General features: G+C 45.0%; 1 protein-coding gene across 2 annotated transcripts in view; it reads left to right on the top strand.

Moving 5' to 3' along the window:
• The window catches only part of SLIT3 (slit guidance ligand 3), a 591,752-nt gene that overhangs the window by 423,347 nt on the left and 145,634 nt on the right, over nucleotides 1–22,771 (top strand). For both annotated transcript variants that reach the window (XM_032403687.1, XM_032403688.1), the window contains exon 6: nucleotides 15,582–15,653. In XM_032403687.1, the coding sequence (XP_032259578.1) occupies nucleotides 15,582–15,653 (72 nt within the window). The remainder of the gene's footprint in view (nucleotides 1–15,581; nucleotides 15,654–22,771) is intronic.

Below are 22,771 nucleotides of genomic sequence, written 5' to 3'. Positions count from 1 at the left end.
ATATGCCATTCATTCAGAGTCTCTAAGTGCTCTGTCAAGCTTTAACTTGATTAAAATTGAAAACCACACTGCTTGAAAACCAAACGCAAAATCGAAATCTCTTTACTCAGTGCTCTTAGATTCTGAAGCTGGGCTTATGGATTATCCTCAGTTAATTTATGCCATCTTTGTGCCATACATTAATTTTGAATATATTTGTTGAAAATTTCCTGTAGCTTGCATTTATGGTTGTCAAAGGGGCTTTTATCTTGAAAAAAATGGTGCTGGTTTTAATTACAATTCTAAATAGCTTCATAACCATCGTGAACCCTGGATTTACATCATCTTTATGACAGCCACGCGATTCCCGCTTTATTGATTTTATCATTTGCTTCATTACAGTTAATGCAAACCTTTTGTACAGACACAATTCTGGTGCTGCGCTCTTCTTGGAGGGGTTCGTATAGAACATCGTGACCGAAACAGACCCCATCCCTCCACCCCTCGCTTCCACCGCAGTGCTGACCAAAGGAAAAGTCAGGATGGGAAATAGTTCCAAAGTGGCTATCCATCACAGACAAAGGAAATGTTAGCTCTGACTATCCAACCCTTTCCTCTGATCAGATGGGTTCTGACCTTTCCATTTTGAAGTCCTGTGAGATGGCATCGCTCGCTGGGGCAGGACTGTTCACCCCACCCTCTGTTCAGAGAAGACCTGAGACAATGGTCACCCCCTTCCACATTTCACGTGCAAACCCCCTGCACCCAGGCTGGTCAGGGGCAAGGGGACCGGAGTGTATTGGGATGTAAATGTGTTGTAAATATAAGGTTAGTCCCAGAGTATGAGTGCCCAAAGAGTGAGTGAGGACCCTAGGATGGAACATTAGAACCTCGGGTGGTGAATTTGAAAAGGAATTTTTTAAGGGAAAAAAACAGAATTTGAGAGCTCGAGGAAGTATATGAAGACACAAACGTATGTATTCGACCCATCAGGTACAAGCTGCAGAAGGCCAGCAATGGCTGAGGGAACCACGAAGGGTGCTGGACGCCCCATAAGTAAGGGAGGCTGCTTCTGGGCATTTTGTGGACAAAAGCCAGGACCCTATCTAGGTGGCGTTGGGATGGTTGAGAAAACAGCCCTTTGACCTGGAAATGAGCGTTTTCCCTTTCAGGTCCAGCTTCAAAGGGCCTAACTTTTCCCCAACCAAGGGTTGTGAGAAAACTAGCCTTTAGCTGGGATGTAAAAATAGGGTAAACTTGCCAGGAAGAGCAGTGTGAGTCCAAAGATCATTTCTGGAGGGGAGAGGGGTCCCATTTCTCATGTACTTTAGGAGCAAATTCGGCAAAGTCCTACGAGGCTTTCTCTGCCTGGCATGGTACCTCCTAGAGACTTCTTGGTGAAACACTCAACTCGAGGGTGTCACTGGGATGGCCTTCTCCTCTTCTGCCTCCAGAGCCTGTGTTCCCACATCTACACTCTCATTTTGTCTATCCCCCGCTTGATGGGGGACTCTAGCCTTAGCTTTCTGGGGTCACTGTAAAAATTATTGAATGCTTTTCAAAAGTCATCTCTGTGACTAATGGGATGGAGAAAGATGCCGTTTCTGACCAGGAAGAGGAGACATTTCAAGGAGATGGGGTGGAAGGAACCACAGCAGCCTGACTTCTTATTTCTAACCCCATAAACATCCAAAAGCTTGAGAGAGCTGGTCTTATCTTACCTAAGAAACGCTACGTCAATCTCTACCCATTAGTCACTGTTGCGGGCTGCTGAGCTCAGTGGGTTTCCATGGAGCATTTTGGCAGAAGTTAATACCACATTTCATTCATTCTTGTATTTTTTTCCTAACCTGTTCAGACCTCCAGGGTCCCCATCCTAACCGTTCCAGGCAGGAGGAAACTCATATTTGCATTCTCAACATACTGCATTAGAAATAAAGTCTGACTCCTCCAATAGTACCTGTAACCACAAAATGAGAAAATTCTCATGTGAGGACTTCAGAGGCTGGATTAAAATTGCGCAGCCCTGAATATCAGCTCTGGAGGGATGCACAGAAATCTTCTTTCTCACAGGTTTGTTTTACTGATAGGGAAATTTCAGCCCAGAGAAGTTAGGCCATGACCCAGCAAGGTCAAAGAACTTTGTCATTTGATTCCCAAGCAAACTTCATTTTTTCCCACTAAACCACACCATCTTAGATGAAACTCTACTGCTGGCAAATGAGAAAAGGAAAATCATTCTTTTCCCTTTCTCCCCCAGCATGGTGCTGCTTATCCTCAGTTCGGGAGCATAAGCCATGTTCTCATTTCCCTTTCCTGGAATCGGGGGAGGAATTAGAAGCTGGTTTCAGGCTTGACATGACCGACTAAGTAGCAGTAGCCTCAGTGGAAAGCCAGAAACCTTCCCTCGGGACCTGGAAGCTCGTCAGTAGAACTGGCCCTCACCTTGTACCCAGGCGGGAACTGTCTCAATGGGGCCTCTTGGCTTCCAGCACTTTCTGTCCTTTGTTTTTCTGGCCTCTTCCTCCTATTCCAACTTATTTGGATTTGTTCAGCTCAGTGAGACCATGTGGCTGCCCCAGAATCCTGAGAATTTGAAGGGGGAAGAGTAGGGGAAAAAACTCAGCACTCGACCCAGCCTTCACCCGCATAGCTTTCCGCAGGAGCCTTGCCCAGGGGGCTCCCAGAGACCCAGGCAGGGAAGAGTTTCTGGTCAGAGACGCTTCTCTCTCGGGGCCGAGGGGAAGAGCCTGGCCTTCTTGCTAGCCTTCTCAGTGGGGGAGCCAAAGAACCCATCTGAGGAAAGGCAAGAAGGAAACTCCGTACAATCTGCTAAGTTATCTGTGCTGGCTACCGATGGGGAAGAGGGAGCAGTGGTGTGGAAATAACAACGTAGTGGCTAATCCCACAACATTGTACATTTGACTTGGGAAGCGAGCCGATGATTTACACCCCCTCCCCTGCCTCCGCTTCCGTCAAGTTTACCAGCCTCATTCTCTTTACTTAAACTGGTTTTATTTTTTGCTGAGTGCCAAGTGACTGCTAGCATCCCCAAAGCCAACTAGGAGAGTTTGTAAATTTGCTATAAATAATCCCCAGAAGTAGGTGGATTAACTCCCCCCTCCCCCATGTTCCTCTCCTTCATTCTCTTTGTTCTTCAGGTGCCAAGATATTTCTTTTCACATCAGATGGGATTGGCTTTGCTGCCTGATGGTGCCTTGTATAAGATCTGGCCCTGGGCTTCCTTGCGTTTGTGATGATGACACAGGAAAATTACCCTTACGGTGTGATGTTCTCATAAGACTCCTCCCTGCCACAGAAAGAGCAAGCCCCTCTTTTGGGGGGTGGGGAACTAGAATTCACATAACAGAATTCATCATTTTAAAGTATACACAATTCAGTGGCATTTCGTGCATTCATAATGTTGTGCGACCATCAGTTTTATCTAAACCATTTTCATCCCCCCAAAAGGAAACCCCATATCCATTAAGGAGTTACTCCCCATACTCCCCATATCACCAGTCCCTGGCAAGTGCTAATCTGTTTTCTGTTTCTGTAGATTACCTGTTCTGAACATTTCACATAACGGAATCATATATGTCTGGCCCTTTCACTTAGTACAATGTTTTCACGGTTCATCCATGTTGTAGCTCGTGTCAGGAGCTCATTCCTTCTTTATGACTGCATGATATTCTATTGTATGAATATATCACAGTTTGTCGACCCATTCATCTGCTGATGAACACTTGGGCTGTTTCTACCTGTTGGTTATTGCAAAGAATACTGCTATGAACGTCTGCGTACAAGTTTTTGTTTGAACACCTGTTTTCAGTTCTTTGGGGTATATCCCTAGGAGTGGAATTGCTGGGCCATCAGGCAACTCTATGATTAACTTTTGAGGGACCACCAAACTCTTTTCCAGAGCAGCTGTACCATGTTACACTCCCACCAGCACTGTGGGAGGGTCCCTGTTTCTCCACATCACTTCCCATCTTTTTGACTATAGCCATCCTCACAGGTATAAAGTGATAGCCTGTCAAGACCCCCCAGGGGTGTGGGCCAAGCACTTCCTGTATGCAAGGCGCTATGGGGCAGGTGCAGTTGTGAACCAGACAGATCCTGCCCCTGCTGTCCCATTGCCGATGAGTCCAGGCCTTCTTCATTCTTCATTAAGAATAATGGTAATGAAAGAGAAGCTGGCCTTTTCCTAGAGGATTTCAGTTCTGTGCGTTAGCTGGGTTGAATGTAGTTATCAGCACTGCCCATGTTGCTGAGTTTTGATGCCCGTTTTTTCAGCAGTTAATTACAGGGACCTTGATATCCCCTTACAGTGATCTTATGAGACATATTTTAATTGGCTTCTGCTGCCACAAATACACCTTTGAGTGACACCTCACTAATGGCCACTGCCCCTGCACATCCCAGTACATGACCTGGTTAGCACTGCCCAGTTGTTTCAGGTTGTACAACTTTAGAAGACATGCCTGTGTCACCACTCGGGGTGTCACACCAGGAAAGATTGATGAAAATCTGTGCCGTTTGCCAGTTGCCCAGAGCACAGAGAGCCATTTCCTTGAATGTGCCTCAACCTTGCTCAAGAAAGCACTAAGCTGTCCCAGGCTGGTCAGAGGCCACCTGCCAGGTCCCAGTAGTCAGCTGGGAATTGTAGTATCTCCTTAAGGCGTAGGTGCCTGCTTCCCCCAGTCATCCTAAAAGTTAAACGGCCTGGGACTTCCAGGGAATCTCATTAAGAGACACACAGGGGACAGCGAAAGGACACCTCACCTACCATGCTCAGGGTCAAAAAGCTTGCAGGCCAGTGAAAGCAACTGGGTTCCGGTGACCACTGCCAAGACCAAACCTTGACTATTCTCCTCTTCCCAACTGAATATAATGGAGTTAAGTCCACACGGTCCTAACATAGGGTCCCTCTCTTTGCACTTTGGAAATCAGAGAGAGGGGAGGTAGCAACGGAGGGTAAGCCCTGAAGCTTCCGGATCAGGAAGGCAGGTTTGATCCTGACTCTCTGATGTATGAGCTGAGTTCCCTTGAAGATGTTACATGACGTCTCTGAACCTTGGTTTCCTCATGTGTTTACAATTAGCCCTACTGCTGTGATGTAAGTGCTCTAATGGAAGGATGACCAAAGGGTCAGGAGGGTTTGGAGAGAGCAGTTCATTTTGCTGAGTTTGCACGGGAAGGTTTGCTGGAGGATGTGGCCTCTAAGGCAGGCCTTGATGGACGAGAAAGAATTCCCCAAGCAGAGGAGGCGGGCAGGACCAGCATGATAAGGAACCATGTAAGCGTTTGGTACACTCATGTACTGCAGAGCGGGTGGGGCAGTGCCATGCTGAGGATTCCAGGCTGTCCACAGAGAAGCAGCACCACCTGTCATCATTATGAGCAGGGACAGACCTGGGTTCAAGGTCAAGCTTAGAGACTGAACTCTCCAGGTCTCATTTGATTTTTCTGGAAAACAGGAATTGTGGTGTTTTGAGACCCAACTGGGATAAGACATTGAAGATGCCCAGCTCAATACTTGATGCCTAATAAACGGTGACTGTGTTGTTGTGATCATTTGTAGTGTAGGCCACAGGGAGTCATTAAAGGCTCGTGTCCCAATTAAGGAATGTTAAGATTAAGAAATTATACACCACTGGGGCACCTGGCTGGCTCAGTCGGTGGAGCATGCAACGCTTGATCTCGGGGTTGTGAGTTCAAGCCCCACATTGGGTGTAGAGGTCGCTTAAAAATAAAATCTTAAAACAACAACAACAACAACAACAGAACTGGGGAATTACACACCATAGACAATAGTGTGGCAATTGACCATTTTAGGTGCTCTACACATAACTTGGTTGGTTATTAATTGAAAAAGGTCACCAAGGAATGGGGTTCAATTTTGTAGTCACTCTCCCTAAAGGTTCTCATCTATGGGAATTATAAATATGGGCCCATATTGACCTCATTCTCCCAGTAAGAGAAAAATTTGTGTTTTTCGTCATGGAGGTTTTTGATGGCTTCTCATATTTCAATCTCCTATCCGCTGGAGAAGTACAAAAAGCATATAGTCTGAACTACTGCCCTCAGTCCAGAAAAAAATATATTGAATATCTCAAATAATAGATTCTTTGGCCTGGGACGGAAGAAGAGGGGATAAAGGGATAGGCTCAAAGCACAGAAGGATCTGAGTAAGATGAACAGGAACTTTTTCTTAAGAATCTCATAAGAAATTGACCTCAGGCCACATAACTTCAGATCAGAAGGAGACTTTAGAGATTATAGAAGATGAATTCCTGTGTTTACTATTATTTATTTCAAAGGAAAGAAAATTAATGCCACAAATACATTTTCAGAGTGCATACATTTCATTACTTTCATACTCAAAACTTCCTTTTAGGCTAAATGTTATTCCATTTTACAAATGAAGAAACAGACTTGGGGGCATGGATGCTATCCATAAACTGGGTGGTTTATAAACAGCAGAAAGTTGTTTCTCGCAGACTGGAGCCTGGGATGTCCAAGACCAGGGTGCCAGCAATTCTGTGTCTGCTAGGGCCTGCTTCCTAGAGGGTCAGCTTTCTTTGTGCTGTAACATCACCTGGTGGAGGGGGTGAGGAATCCCTGTTTGGATTCCCTTTTACAAGGACACTAGTCTCATTCTTGAGGGCTCAGCTTTCACCACTTAATCACCTCCCAAAGGCCCCACTTTCTAATATAATAACCTTAGAGGAGAGGTTTTAACATATGAATTGGGGGTGAGAGGACACATTCAGTCTATAGCATTCTGCCCCTGGCCCCCCAAATTTCATATACTTCTCATATGCAAAATATGTTTCATTCTGTCTCAGTAGACTCAAACTTGTTCCAGCATCAACCTAAAACTCTAAAGTCCAAAATCTCATCTGAAGTGAGGTTGAAGAGGGGCCCCTGAGTGGCTCAGTCCTTTAAGCCTCGGGACTCTTGGTTTCAGCTCAGGCTGTGATCTCATGGGTCCTGAGACTGAGCTGCCTGTCAGGCTCCATGCTCAGCAGGGAGTCTGCTTGAAGATTCACGCCCTCTGTGCCTCCCCCTGCGTGCAGTCTCTCTCTCTCTCTCTCAAAATAAATAAATCTTTTAATTAATTAACTACCTAATAAGGCTGCAGGTATGACTCCTTCCGAGCCAAATTACTCTCTAGCTATGAACCTGTGAAATCAAACATGTCCTTCCAAAATGCAGTGGTGGTACCGGCGTAGGACCAACGTTCCCATTCCAAAAGGGAGAAATAGCAAGGAGGAAAGGAGTGACAGGCAGGTCCCGAGCAAACCCAAAACCTTAAGATTAGAGAATAATCTTAGGCTGTGTGTTCTGCCTTCGGGGCCCACTGGGGCGGAGGTCCTGCCTTCCAGGCACACTGAGGCAGATATGAGTCACTTCATTCATCAGCTAGAAATTTACAGGAGCCCTAGTCTTCTGTTTTATAAAAAATGGGTAGCAAATGTTGAAAGCCTCCAAAAGGTTACTTAGTATGGGTTGGAAATTTGAGTAAATTCAGAAGGTCTTAAATTTCTACATGAGAGAACCATGTGATTCTCTTAAAGGGAGACAAAGATCTTTCGAGGTCTTAGGAGGCCATCCCTGTCCTCCCTTGATGCGGCCTCGATGGATGGTCAGGGAGAGACCCCTGACCAACGCAGAGTGGAGCTGCTTACATCCTGTATTTGAATGAAACCCAGCATCCCGCCTGGGCTCTGATGCCTACAGCCGTCTCCGTCCGGGCAGAAATACTCTTCTCTGCCTGCGGCTTGTTGCTCATATTCATGTGGCTGGAATAGTTTCTCTAGAGTCCGACGGGAAAATTTCTGAAACCCTTGGGGGGAGGGGGAGTGAAAAATTTTAAAACTCTCAACAGTGTATGCTGATTGACCTAAAAACAAATAAAAAACACGGCAGGAAGCCTGCTTCTCCCTCTCCCACTCCCCCTGCTTGTGTTCCCTCTCTCGCTGTCTCTCTCTGTCAAATAAATGTGGAAGATAACTTTCAGGCCCGTTAACAAAAGCACATTTCATCTTCTGGTTTCTCACTCCCTCTCCCCTCCACCGGGCGAGGAACCCCAGATGGTTATCACTCAAGAGTGTAACTAGGGAAACCACAAACCTGCCCCAATCGCTATGGAGACAGCCTTTTATTTGTTTGGCCTCTGAGTATTCATGACCTCAGTAAGAAGGCGAGTAAAACGCGGGTGCTTCTTACAAAGACATTTTAATTCACAATGAGGAAAGTTGAGAATGCACGTTAGGACGTCTCAGCAACTTTCAGGGCTCCCCCCAGCCCGGCTGTAGGTGTGTTTGTAGAAGGATAGCCCATTTTACAGGAGACACAGTGAGGAGCCTCTTAGAGCTGGTATAACTGAAGGCTGAGTTTGTGAATCAACACACATTTTACGGTTTAGGAACACTGGTGAAGAAATTATGTGCAGAGAATAAATCTGTTTCCAGTGGAGTCAGCCCCAGGGGTATAACTGGGGAACAGCCAGCCACTGCAGTTTGCCAGGACTGATGAGTTCCCCAGGATGGGTCACAGAAGTTTCAGTGCTAAAATGGGAATGTTCCAGACAAACCCTGGCAAGTTGGACGTCCTAGGTATGAAGCCCTTTGGTCCCTAATATTAGGTTGACGCAAGAAAGGATGGATTTGAGACAAGCCTCAAAACATGAGAGCACATTCTGCAACAAGAACCTAGTGTCCTGGGGCGCCTGGGTGGCTCAGTCAGTTAAGCGTCTGCCTTCGGCTCAGGTCATGATCTCAGGGTCCTGGGATCGAGCCCCGCATCGGGCTCCCTGCTCGGCAGGAAGCCTGCTTCTCCCTCTCCCACTCCCCCTGCTTGTGTTCCCTCTCTCGCTGTCTCTCTCTGTCAAATAAATAAATAAAATCTTTAAAAAAAAAAGAAAGAACCTAGTGTCCTTGGTCCCCTGTTCTAAAAGTTGCTGTGAAGGGAACAAAACTCAAAACTCTCTCATTGGTGAATAGAGGATGTATTCGTTTGATTTGCTTTTTGTTTGGTTGGTTGGTGTTTTTGTTGTTGTTTTATTTATCTGGAAATGCTAGAAATTGTTTCAGACTGATACTCCTCCAAATTAAATGAGAGCTCAGCTTCTTCCTAGCAACTATCCTTCATGCTAAATTGGTTTGCAGGGATTTTCCCCCCTGCATTTTTCATTTGCCAAATCCCCAACAAACCGGAAACTATGTAAACACAGAAGTGTAGTTATTGATATTTCCCAGTGATGTGTAAAACACCCCTTTATTCTCCGAGGTCTGGCGTGCCTCTTTGGTGCTAATCCATCATCTGTGTTTGCATTATTGTGGAGCTTGGTTTCAGGAGCATCTACTGGAGTGGATGCGGTTATGCTCCTGCTGAGAAGTTGCATATGTTGAACAGCAATATGATACATACTTGATAAAAGGTATTATGCTAGCCATGTGGCAAAGTATGCATAAGGATGCTTGCTGAAATAGATTCATGCTTCAATTTTTAACTAAGTTCTAAGCGGGGTGTTCTGATCAGAGAGCTTAATTAACCTAGGATTCTGTCTTTACAAAGTAGGTTTGGTTGGTTGAAGTCTCTGGAATACTAACAATCATTTAATTGTCTAAATATATCTGCAAATAGGACTAGATATGGGCACATAAAATTTCAGAGGTCAGCAATCACTGTAACTATTTTATAGTATCATTTGCATTTACATGCATACAATAGGGAAATATTACATGTAATTATTATGTAGGAAAAATAGGCATAAAGCTGTCAGTTCTATAGACAGGAATCTTTGTGGATACATAAATAATTCATGGATCGGTAAACATATCAATATGCATGTATTCTTGGGTCTGGTGGACAAGTGTACCAAATGTGCAAAATAATAGATTCACCTCTTTTTGTTCATTTGAGATGTCGTTTTAATGTGGAATTACAGTAGCTCCTTAATGATGAGAAGTAGTGACAATTCATTAGCAGACTGTGGCTTAGATCAAGTGTTTGATTTGCCTACAAAGGGTGGCTACTACTCAATTATATGGAGGGTATGCATTTCTTTTGAACATTTTTTTTTTCCCCTTTGCCAGTTAAAATAACCTTGAGCGTGTTTTTTTTTTTTTTTTTTTTTTTGAAGACCCCAGCCAGGAGCAGACAAATACTTCTATAATTTGTTCTTCAATAGTGAGTTTTTAGAATGTTAAACTGTCATAAAAAAACAAACTTCAGAAGCGCTACTAGATTCCCTGTTATCTGCTTAAAGGACAATTGGATAATGGGAAGAAAAGAAACAGCATGTCTGGGCTACTTCATGTTTTGTTTTCTGGCTTGTTTTAAAAAAGCAGGGATTCCCCAAGTTTTTCTTTCTTTCTTTTTTTTTTTTTTTAATAGTTTCAACATTCTGTTTCTCCTCAGTATGGAAAAAGGAGTACACTTGGAGTATGTATATGTAGGGACATACATATTTCATCAAAAACAAATTTAAATTACTTTAGTTTTTAGAATTCTCATATACCTTTTTTTTTTAAGATTTTATTTATTTATTTGACAGAGAGAGACATAGTGAGAGTGAACACAAGCAGGGGGAGTGGGAGAGGGAGAAGCAGGCTTCCTGCCAAGCAGGAAGCCCGATGCGATGCGGAGCTCGATCCCAGGACCCTGAGATCATGACCTGAGCCGAAGGCAGACGCTTAAGCCACCCAGGCGCCCCTCTCGTATCTCTTAAGATAATTGAAATGTAAAAACCACAGGTGCCGGCTTCTTCCAAAAAATTTCAAAGGATGTCTTACACTTCATTCTGTATCCTAGGTGCCTAATACAGTGTGAACATCTACTAACTCTCAGTTGCTCTTACAGGTTAATTTATTGTTGGATTCCGAGACCACAGGCTTGCCTTGAATTTCTACTAGGGCTTCTCTTGTGAATTTCATGCCGAAGTCCTTCTCCTTATTGTGCGCATTTTGTGTAGATAGTTTTGCTCGGAAATTAGCAAACTGTTTAATTCCAAAGAGCGCTGAGCCTTAGCTACTTCTCCCACTTAGCATGAGGACTGCAGTACCTCTAGCTGCAGTGCTGGAGCCCACGCTGGGCTGGATTTCGGGCCTGGAGCGACAGTGCCCTTAGGCTAAGTTTCACCAACCAAGGGCGGAGTTGCTGGGGTCCCCCAGAACATCTGCATGAGAAATACACATCTGGGTGGCTGTGCCTCGGTATGTAGACGCTGCATCTAGACGACTACTTGGGAATTCTGCTTTTCTTCCAGAAACCTGTTTCTGGAGATTTCTATCTTTCAGGTATTTTCTCCTCGTGGGGACTCAAAAGCATCGTGGAAATCATGACATTTTCTTTCTTCCTTTGTTGTTGTTGTGGGGGGCGGTGGTTAGGAGATAGGTAGGTCGCTCTTAATATTGTAATCAGATTTTTTCAGCTCTTTGAAAAGGATTTAGATATGCTTCTTTAAGTTTCTGAACTGCAAAATATTTCTTTCCTGCTTCAATTATGAAATTTGAAATTGTGATTGAAGGAGATGAATTGCGATAATATTATGCTTACGGATGGGAATTCTTACAAAAGCACTATCTCCCTGTCTGCCTTTGGTGAAGATTATTTTAAGTCCTCACTCACGCTGGCTTTCTTTTCTGACTTGTTTATATTCTCAGAGTATAAAAATACAGTAGTCAGGGAGCTCCTCTCAGGGAGTCTGCATTTAGTTCTTGTCGGAGGAGTCCTTTCTAAATAGACTCTGGTATCATTTTAGCGCACGTTGTTTGGTGAAATCTGAGCTGCCCAGGGAAATTAGAGCAGTTAATTTAATATCATGAATGTTTTGGGGCTTCCAGGCTTAGTCACAGGCAGGAGAGTATAAATCAAATTGAGTTTTCTATATAAAGTAGATGACAGTGAAAGTTGCCTCCAAAAAACAGCCAAACTTCCTTCCATCCACTGCCTTCCTGCCCCTCATCTTCACCACAGAAATCTCACGTTATTCCAAGCATCCTCTGCAAATACTCCCCCAGTGGAGGTCTGTGTGGCAGAAAGCTCCCCATGTAGTCAGAGAGGGAATGCTCCATCACATAGGACCACGGCCGGGACAGCATAGCTCATGGCTTAGAGCCTTCTGCCGGGTAGTTTGAACCCAGCCCTGCCGGACCTTCAGTAGGACTCACTCTGCAACCATGCATGGCCAGCTGGGAAGTCCCTGGCACTGTGCGAGGCACCAGGGCAGGTCATTTTGTGTGGTAAAAATGGATTCAGTAGCAGTGTGAAATACACCTCTCACTGCCATGGACAAATAGAAAGATCAGGCATTCTAAGACTGCTGAGTTCTTTGTGCTGCCATATCCAGAGTTCCTTTTGCACATACATGCCTCCTGAGTAATGGAGTGTGGAGTGAGCAATGGGCTTTTTGATTTGTTTTTGAGAGGGTCTTTGAAAGAGTCCTTTCAAAGCTGCAAAATGGATCTTTGACTCGAGAGCTTAGAACACAGTTCAGCAGCCTCCATCAACCCCCAGAAGCAAACTGCTAATTCAAAGGCTTTGGCCTTAGCTCCAGAAGGTTCTCTGTGTGTTTAGTAGTGCTCCACTCCTAACACCTGCAAAGGAATGCTGGGCTGGCATGTATTTTGCATCCCCCACCCTGTGCTTGGGGACTAACTTTTGTGTATCTGAGATGTAATTTTGAAAGAAAAAGAAACCTTGTCTGAGGCAAGTATGTATTTACTTTGCTTTAGGGGCCTGGCTTATTTGCATGAAATATCAGGATAGATTGCAGACAATTAATGACCTTTTACGAACACTCTGATGCTCAGTGCCATGAAGATATTAATAGCTGGGCAGTGAAGTAATTCTCAGGTTTTCATTTGCTTGACACGATCCTCCTAGGCCTTGTACCCCCCGAAGACTTCCCTGATGAACAATGCGTATGGGAAATGACTGACGACAAAGGCTGGGGTACTGTTTATCTGTGGGTAGAGTAAAAGGAGACAATCCTGGTTATAATAAATGTATAGCACACTTCTGCATAAATATTTGAAATTTTGATACATTTCATATATTCTAAAGGAGTCTATAAAAATACACCCACAGAGATGCTTCTATTACAGCTCAGTGTTCCCCATTACTAATAAACAACTAGGTGTCAGCTTGTGCCGCCCAGTGAGCCTGTTCAAACATTACGGAACTGATCACGTAGGAGACCTCCCTGCTTTTAGCCTTATAGTGACCACGTCCCTCCCTAAGACTCTGTCCCACCGCTCCAGTATCCCTGGGCAGGACTCCTATGGAACGTTGAACAGTGGACTTGGTTTTTCATCTTTTGCACATCTCCTTTCCCCCACCCTTTTAATCTCTTCTACCACTTCATTCTTTCCCTTCTTTCCGTGAATTTCTCTTCTCCCCTGCAAATTGCATTCTTTCCATATAACATTCTGTACATTTACAGTGTCCTGTTTGGTTTCTCGTGCTCGAAAAGAAAAGGAACAGAAAGCATCTCACAAAATCCAGCAAATAAATAATATTCTAATAGCAAGGACTTCGCCAAAATGTCTGCCCAAAAGCAGATGCACCACAAACTGCCATCGCTACACACTACCCCCTCGTCTCAGTCTGATGATTTAGATACTTTTCTACTTAGGTGGATGGGGCCATTTTTGCTGAATTCAGCATATTTATTGAACAATTTCTTGGAGCTAAAAGCCAACTCCACTGCATTTCTGCTTGGTAAGGTTTGGTGGCCTTGGTGTGGGGTGGGGGTTGTTGATTCATCGGCCCTTAAACTGATGATAAATCTAGAAACTGGGCAGCAGGACTAGACTGCCTTAATAGAACCTTTGCGGGGAATCAGTGGCCCCAGTACTTACAGGAAATCTTGGGAAAGGACGTTCAGCAAACTCATGTTAAGAAAGACTACGGAAGGATTCCGGGTAGCGAGAACTCTGAGATTTCACCGGAGTGGGCATCAGCAAGAACTTTGAACGCTAGATGTAGAAGTTGTCGACCTAAAGAGTGCTTCTGCTTCTTGAGATACCCATTGGCCGCTTATTTTTAAACCCGAAATGTCTAAATCTTGTATCAGGAGCATTTATTGAGATGATTCAGTTCCCCGTAATATCGTGGCAGAGCCCATCGGTTGTGACACACGACATCAGTCTAATTGTACGTGTCTCACTCATCTGCGTTTACAGAAATCTTGTATCTATCTGGTTTCTCAATGATAATAGTATTTTAATTTTAATTCCGCCTTCCTGCAGCAGAATATAAAACCCTCCGTGAGGGTTACTGAACATATCATCGACACATCTTTTGCACAGAGTTGTTGGGATAGATTAGTACAAGTCACATGAAAATTCCAGCATCGGAAAATCCCTTCACCTGAGAGGGGCTGATTTTTTTCTAAGACAAAAGAAAAAAAAAAAAAAGTAGATAAGGGAGTTTTTCAGTACAGCCATACTTCTTTCGGCCATTTGCCCCAAAGACCGTGGTGTATTCTGCACACAAAATACAATAGACAATCTGGTGCTAATAAACATTTTCTGTATACCATTTTTTATTTTAGAAATCAAATGACTGATATATAATGTGAGATTTGAGTTGCAGTATGGTCATGACTTACACATCAGACCTATTTTGATTTAGGGATAATGGTATATATTTATTATCCTTCAACTAAAATACCTCAATCCCCAACTAGAATGTATATTAGTCAAGGCATCCTTTTAAAAGACATTATTTTCATGCTCATAAGATGGAAAGGGAAATAAAAAAGGAGTCCTGAAATAGGTGCATTTAATTCTTCCCAATTTAAATTTAAGTGGTACATCTTTAAGGCAATAACAATATTCCTTTTCTTCCCCCATCAGGAACGCTTCCATCAATGGATTTCTTTAATGTTGATGGTGGTTGGTGCAGTTTGAGGGGCTCTGTAGTTAGTCAGAAAATGCTTCGATAGAATGACCTACCAGATGGGCCCCATAACAAAGCACGGAGGCATCAAACCACCACAGACATTTGGTGCTTAGAATAATAAAAAGACTATAAAATTAGATTAGTTGAGTCTAATTTGGAATTGGTATATTCCCCATGCACCCTCGCTGCTCTTGGGCAGATAAAGCCTTGAGATTTAGCACTGTGTCAGAGCAGAAGACTGCAACTTCCAGTAAAGGGAGACAAGGGAGAGGGAGAGAGGGAAAAAAGCATTCTGGGAGGTCGCGGAGGGCAGAGCAGTGACCTCCAATGATTTACAGGCCTTTAGCTTAATGAAATTGTTTCAGTGACATGACGGTAAGAGCTCGTAATGGATTGGATGCCCTAATGTAATGAAATTACTCCCTTCTGCCTAAAAAAAAAAAAATGCGCAATTAATATTTACTGAGACCTGACAGCCTTTGGTGCGCTCGTCTGTGTAGCTCTCCCAGACAGAGAGCAGGGACGGAGCAGCGTGGCAGACAGGCTGGCTCTGCGCGAGCTCCTGGCGGGGACGAGCAGAGCCTGCCAGGGGTGGAGGGACAGGCGCTCGGGTGGCCCGGGCCGCCCAGCTCCTCGGCGCTGCCCCCGCTCAGCCTTCATGCCCTCCCCTTGCTTTTCCACAGGCAACTGGACAACAACCACATCAGCTGCATTGAAGATGGAGCCTTCCGAGCGCTGCGCGATTTGGAGATCCTGTGAGTTGATCTTGCGACCGCTGCCTTGTGTGCATGTGTGTGTGTGTCCCTGTGAGGAGGAGAGAAAGGGGAGTGTGTGTGCAGGGGGGTCCGTGTGGATTGCATTTCTGTGTCTTCTGCTGCAGTGCTATTAAAATTGGGAACCGGGAGATCCCTCTGGCTCACCTTGGCCAAAGTGTTTGCAGGCAGCAAAGTGTGATTTCTCACCTCCCACAAACTGGGGTTCCTGCTAATTAAGTCTCAATTGAGTCCTTTCTCCCCCGGTGCTCCTGTGGTATTTGTTGCTGGGTGGAACAGATGGGCTAGAATAGCCCCCCAGCGCCAGGGAGAGCGTTCAGGGAGAGTCTGTTTGAGTGTGGGCATGGGAAGAGACAGTTTACAGGTCTGGGAGATGAGAGAGGGGATAGCACCAAGGGGTCAGTTGATATCACCCAGAATCACAAAGGGACCTGGCACAGGGCGGGGGCGGGGGTGCTGCACTGCCAAACAGCCTGGTAAAGTCTAGTCATTGCCATTGCTCCTGGGATCTCGCCTTGGGTTTAAATGCAAACTTTAAGCAGTAACCTTAAAGTGGCAGGGTGGGGGAAAGATGAGAGGAGGTAGAATCCCACCCCTTATACCTTGTGGATCTGCTTTTCTGTGTTCTGGATTTTTCCCATGGGTCTAACCTGATTTCCAGTTTTCCAGGTGTGGGTTGGGGGGTGGAATTCAGCTAGGAATCATCTTGGGGTCATTCAAACTAAAGTAGAATTGTGTAAGAAAACGTTTCGATTGAATGTCACCCAAAGCGACACTTCCAGCTGTCCCTGATTTGGTGAAACCTAGAAAGGAAAGCAATAAAGCCTAGTAGAACTTGTGTCAGGAGATGTGTGGTTCAGTCCCAACTCAGCCCCTAATTGGCTGTGTGACCTTGAGCAAGTCCCTTCCGCACTCAGAGTCTCAGTTTTCCCATTTGGAAAAGGAAGGGTTTGTTGCTATACCTTGGGGCTGGCTTCCCCTTTCCAAATTCTGTAATTGCTTGGTTCTAAAAATAATTCTGATGGTACAGTTCTATCCAGTGAATGATAGGGGAGAATTTGTTGAGCATACCCCTGAAAATAAAAAAAAATTTAAAAATTTAAAAAAAAACCCTACCTAGTCACCAGGTTACATACCTCTGACTTCCAAAGGAATGAATAAATGTCACAGAAATGAATGAATGAATATATAAAAATGTCCCTTTCTACATGAAGGAAGGTCCTCCTCCCACCTTCCTTTTCACCTGGCCCTGCAGCCAGTGGGCACGGCTTGGAGAAAGCCTCTCCACGTTGTACGAGAGGAAGGTGATTCCAAGAGGAATCACGGGAAATAAAAGGGGTTGCTGATGCTGCAAGGTGCCGGAAATCTGATGAAAGCCGCGAATTCCCGGGACAGAAGCGGCAGGACCCACAGCCAGGGAGGTCAGGTTGTCAGTCCTAAGATGGATGGTGGCTCCTCACCCAAACTCTGACCCCAGAACCGTCAACAAATGCACGTCTGCTAGGGAGAGGATACCAGCCCAATTTAGTGACCTAGGACTTCCCTGATCAGGAGACTGGGGCTGAGAAGGGTAGGCACAATTTTCCCAGCCTGCAAAAAAGCCTTTCTGGAGAAGGGATGCTGGGAGCATATCACCCTTTTCTTCAGGAGGATGAGAAAATTCCTCAGAAGAGACCAGGAAATGGAAATCACCAGCTGCCACAAAACAGCTATGACAACCAGACAGCCCGCACGTTAGCTCTCTGTACTAGGAGTGGTGGCGCCTCACCTCACCAGGAAGGCTGTCTGAGGGAGGGGGTGGGGCCGTGCAGTCAGACACACCTGGGCACAGTGGGACTTGGGCCAAGCAATGCAACCTCTCTGAGTCTGTTCCCTCAACTTTAAGAAAAGCTGGCTTCTGTCCCTTCCATTCCCCTCACTTTCTCCCCATCATGCCCTCATCCCCATCAAACCCCTGTCTGGGACAGAACTGGACTGCTCTTCTCTACCCCAGTGTTTGCTAATTTTAAAATGTTGGTATGTTATATAGCATATTGGTACACCAAGTTTCTCAAACTTGAAGCTTAAAAGCCTATGGTGGCGGGTGGGGGGAGAAAGTAGTTCTCATTCCCTATTATTACAAAGAGACCACAGGATCTGATTAGTTTATCTTCTCAATTCCAAACAAAGCCAGATCAATAGCTTTGTTTTAAAGACACTCTCATTTGGCTTCACATGGCTAAGTACTTAAAATTAATCATAATCATTTATTCCATGGGTTTTTAATTTCCAGCAGAGGCACACGGCTTTGGAACCATCTATCTTAATGGTGAGCCATTCTGAAATTGGCTGGAGCTGACATCTCCATTTAAAGAATCTCCCCTCCCCACCCCCAGACCTTCCAAATCTCATCTGCACATTGACATTTTATCACAATTCTCTGTAATCACAACTTAGGCACCGTAAAGAATCTTGACAATGAAATAATAAATAGGAACTAAGTGAAGACATTATATATTAACTTAATAAGTTCCTGAGAGAGAGAGGTTCAAAACACACCATCCCCAGAAAGGTCATCTTTAAGTATCTAAAGCTTTAAAAGTCTGCAAATTAAGAAGACAAAATAGAGTATTACAGGTGTGTTTTCTCTCTGACATTAGGCAGATGAGATAAAAAACAAGGAAAGACTCGGGCGCCTGGGTGGCTCAGTCGTTAACCGTCTGCCTTCGGCTCAGGTCATGGTCCCAGGGTCCTGGGATCGAGTCCCACATCGGGCTCCCTGCTCTGCGGGAAGCCTGCTTCTCCCTCTCCCACTCCCCCTGCTTGTGTTCCTGCTCTTGCTATGTCTCTCTCTGTCAAATAAATCAATAAAATCTTAAAAAAAAAAAAAAAAAACAAGGAAAGACTCAACGATTACCCCCATGGAAAGCTCTCTCAAAATTAACTTAAGGAAAGTTTGTGGGTGTCAACTACTAGTGGAAATATTTCACATGGGAGCCCCCTGTTGTTCCATTTTTTTCTGTGGCTGGAACTGCTGTAAAACTTCTTCCCATCCAGGCTGAGGTTGGTCGCACAGGACACACAATGGGAATTGAGGACGGGAGCCTTCGAGAACCAGGAAGGGGTAAAGCGGTAAAGAGAGAGGAATGGGTACCGGGCTGGAAAAGGCTATGACATCTGCTCACTTCATCCTCATTTTTGGCTCCTGCCCAGTGGGGGATGTCTAGCACAGAATATGGTGAACCAAGGAAAAGAGCCACCACCCTCCTCCCCTTCCCAGGTAACCAGAAAAGGGACTAAGAAAAAAAGCATAGTGCGGGTGAAACTTGGCAAGGCCCCGGTGCCACCATCGGGGAAGAATCATGGCGCAGAGGATACAGCCTTGGTAGCCTCCGTTGTTCAGTTACCCGGGCCTGACAGTGGATGCGGTGCTCCTCCATACCTTCCCCCTCTGCATCCTCACAGCCCTCCTTCTGCACAAGACCTATCTGAAAGAAGGCAAGTAGCTGCTTAACTAGGAAGCAGCAGAGCCTGTGTGATTAACCGTTCTACCAAGCAGCTTTCCCGATCTGTAATTGCCAAGGCTCTCGTGGCGTTGGTTCCCTGGAAGCGTGGCCAACGGGTGCCACAGAGTGGTATGAACTGGCCTCCGAGAGCTGGGCTAGGCGAGCTAGCAGTGATTCACAGTCCTGCCCAGGATCACGTTGGAGCCTCCCACATGCTTCTGAAATTGTCATTTCCTTTACCCAGTTAGTGGGTCCCCACAAAGTTGAAGGTAAATCAGACTTGCCAGGGAAAGAAAATAGTCCTGCTTTTTCATTGAGTTACATTCTTAGTCCCAGAGACGATTTATTCTCGCTTCTGGACATCACCAGTTGACTTTGTCACTCAGTGGTTTGGGGGCTCCATTCTTCAGACCTTCCCACAATCTAGCCCCAGCTTTCTGTATGGCCTTAAGGTTCTTAACTGAGAGTTGCTATGACTCAGACAGCCTTCTGTTGCCCAAATCACTGGCCTTTCATTTCCACCTGTTCTATACATTTGGTGATTCACATACTCGGTTTCCTCCAAGTTGGGCTTATACTGCAGTTGAATATGCCAAGACTGCAATTCTGACCCTATGTGGTCAGGAATCATTCGTCGTGGTGCTCTGAGCTGGTTTCCTGGCCAGTGAGGTTGAGGACAGCCAGGCATTTTGCCAGTTATACCAGGCACCTCCCTGCCCCACGTGCTGTCCTGGGTCAGAAGTATGTTTAATGAAAAAAAAATTAAGAGTGTGGACAAATGAAACAAAAATGAGAAAACCTAGCTAATAAAATAATTTTCTTTCAATAGTACTGTGGGAGAGGAAAAAAGATTTTCAGACACTGTCTCCTGACAACATGTAGCAGATCAGAAGTTCAGTAGATAATGCTGCCAAAAATGCCAAACGAAAGATGTCAGGAGCATAGCCTGAAAATGCTCACATATCCCAGTGAGGAGCCTGCCCTTGATAAATCACTGGTACCAGCTAAATTGCATGCAGGTCCAACACATCTGCAGATCACCAGCGTGTGTTGTTTTGAAGGTCTACCTCCATTTATGTCACTTGCCAATTTTGGAAATTCAGTGACATTATTATAGGCTGGGCCTGTAAGGACCTTAGTTTCCGGAATGACCTCTTACTTTGAGAGAAGGCACAGAGAGATTGAGAACAGGTAAGAGTGAAGCCCAGGCCAAATAACATTTTGCACCCAGGTACCCCACGTCCCTCACCCTCATCCAGGCTCTGGCTAAGAGATTTGCCAAGGGAAACAGCAAGTTGGTGGCAGCAAGGGGACTAGAAGCTGGGTCTGCAGACCCCTGATCCCATGTTCTTTGCCCACATTGGACACCTTCATGCAACTAGGCTGTCCAGGAAAAAAAAAAAAAAAAACCTTTGTAGGACTGGGGATCCCAAGCACAGTTGTCCTTTCAAAGCCATTATTAGGTGTTTTATTTAGGAGATTTGAGGAGGAGGGCAAACTTGAGCACATGACAGAATCAAGGAATGATCCTGCTTTCTGCTCTTTTGAAACCAGACGTTGGAAACTAGATAGACCACAGACTATGTTGCACCCACAGATGAGTTTTTTTCAATCCTGTCGAGTATTTTTTAATTGAAATTAGAATCTCATATTTTAAAATTATAAAATTTTTCTTAAAAGTACAGATGGCCAGCTTTGGGTTTCTGGTACACCTGAAGCAGTGGGAACCCTGGGCTGCATTTCTGCTTTGTGACAGTCAGTTGTGGCTGAAGAGCACATTCCCTCCTCAGAAGGGATGAGTAGACTCTACTTTCCCACCAACCTCCATTCATTTCAGCTACCTGCCAGCCCAGGTGGCCCCCGCTGTCATCCATCCAAGAAGCAAGGAAACACTGTGTGCCAGCGTGGTGCCCAGTGCCAGAGACAGTAAAGCTTTAGAAGAGCAGATTCTCTGGTGGATCAAACTCTAGACGCCAGAGCTTACCAGAATTGTTGAATGGACATGTATAAGCAGAACCAAGTGACGTGGAGTCCAGGACTCCCAAGCTGAGCGAGGACACCACAGAAGCAAGCAGGAATCTCTTGTGCCCCATCTTCTGGAAAGTTCTTCTCAAGAGTTGAACTAGCCTCCAAATTCCCTTTTGATTTTAAAGCACTTGTCATTGGGTCTATGCAACTGATGAGAAATGAGATAAACACCCCCCACCCAGTTTCATGTTCCCTGGACCCCTTCATCATCCCATGTACTGAGCTCCTTCTTAGCTCACATTTAGAGAACAGCGATTCAAGAGTTAAAGCAGTGGTGGGTGGGAATTGACCAGACTTTTAGGGTAGATATTCAGCTGCATCCAGGCAGGTACAACATGGCCTGACCCCAAGCCCCACTTGTAGACACAGAAAAATGGAGAAGAAAGTCCTTTGCTGGTGTAAGAAGAAGGCAGTGACAGGAAATTAACAATAGTCCTGACACCCAGATCAGGGTGTGCTCACTCCTCTAGCATGGGGTTGTTGTCCTGGCTGAAGGGTGCTGGGATTTGGGTGTAAGGACTTTCATAGACCTTGTCGGCCCGGTACAGAAAACCCAGAGCTTTATACAAATGGAGGTCTATCCTCCACTTCAACTGAGCTTCCTCTGAATGTGGAACTAGATACAAATAGTAATTAACAATATATAATACAATGATATTATAACAATTACTAGTATAGTCACTATAGATATTATAATTACTGTTACAACCTCCATTTCTTAGTGTCTGCTATCTTCCAGGGACTATGACAAGATACTAGAATCCAGCATTTTATGTAAATCCTCACCACAACCTTACAAAGTAGAACCTCTTAATCTCATTTTTCTAATGAGGAAACTGAGACTCAGAGAAGCTAATGACTTGCCCAAAGTGCCCCTGGCAAGTCCCTGGGCCTGCCCTTCAAGTAGCAAATCCAGCTCTGCCTGGTATTTGAGCCCCTGCCCTTCACTGCTCTGCTACAAAAAATTAAAATGAAAATGAAAAAATGCATTCTGGAGCGTACATACCAAAGAAACAATTATATGCGTTAATAAGATTATGGGCTGTTGTAAATGCCCACAATGATTCAGGAATGATAGTTTTTCATATTTGAAAAGTTGACCCACAGGGCGCTCAGATCTTAACCTATGACCTCAGCTTAATCAGCATTACATCCAATTCCACAGAACCACCCCAAACCTGGAGGTATAAGGCCAAGGTTGACCTTGGGGATGTTAGAGTCCTCCCATAGGACTGGCTGCCGGTCCAGCTTCACCAAACTGGGTGGTTTGGGGCTTGTTTCCTCATTGAAAAATAGAAGCAATAATACCTACCAACCCCTTAGGCTAGTATGTGGGTTAAAGGAGCTACCATAGGTGTAGGTCTAGCAAATAGCAGACACCCAACCAGGACACTCGCCACAACTGAAGTTGAAGGACATGCCTATACTGTTTCACTGCCTTATCCCCAGAACCTCACACAAACTGGAAACAAAGTAGGTAGTCATTTAAAGTACATGGAACTAGGGTGCCTGGCTCGCTCAATGAGTTACGTGTCTGCCTTCCGCTCCAGTCATGATCTTACAATCTTGGGATCAAGCCCCAGGTCA

The sequence above is a fragment of the Phoca vitulina genome, unplaced genomic scaffold (assembly GCF_004348235.1).
Source record: "Phoca vitulina isolate PV1807 unplaced genomic scaffold, GSC_HSeal_1.0 scaffold6, whole genome shotgun sequence".
Classification (NCBI taxonomy): Eukaryota; Metazoa; Chordata; class Mammalia; order Carnivora; family Phocidae; genus Phoca; species Phoca vitulina.
The sequence above is the reverse complement of the archived record's forward strand: the minus strand, read 5'-3'. Positions and strand labels throughout refer to the sequence as shown.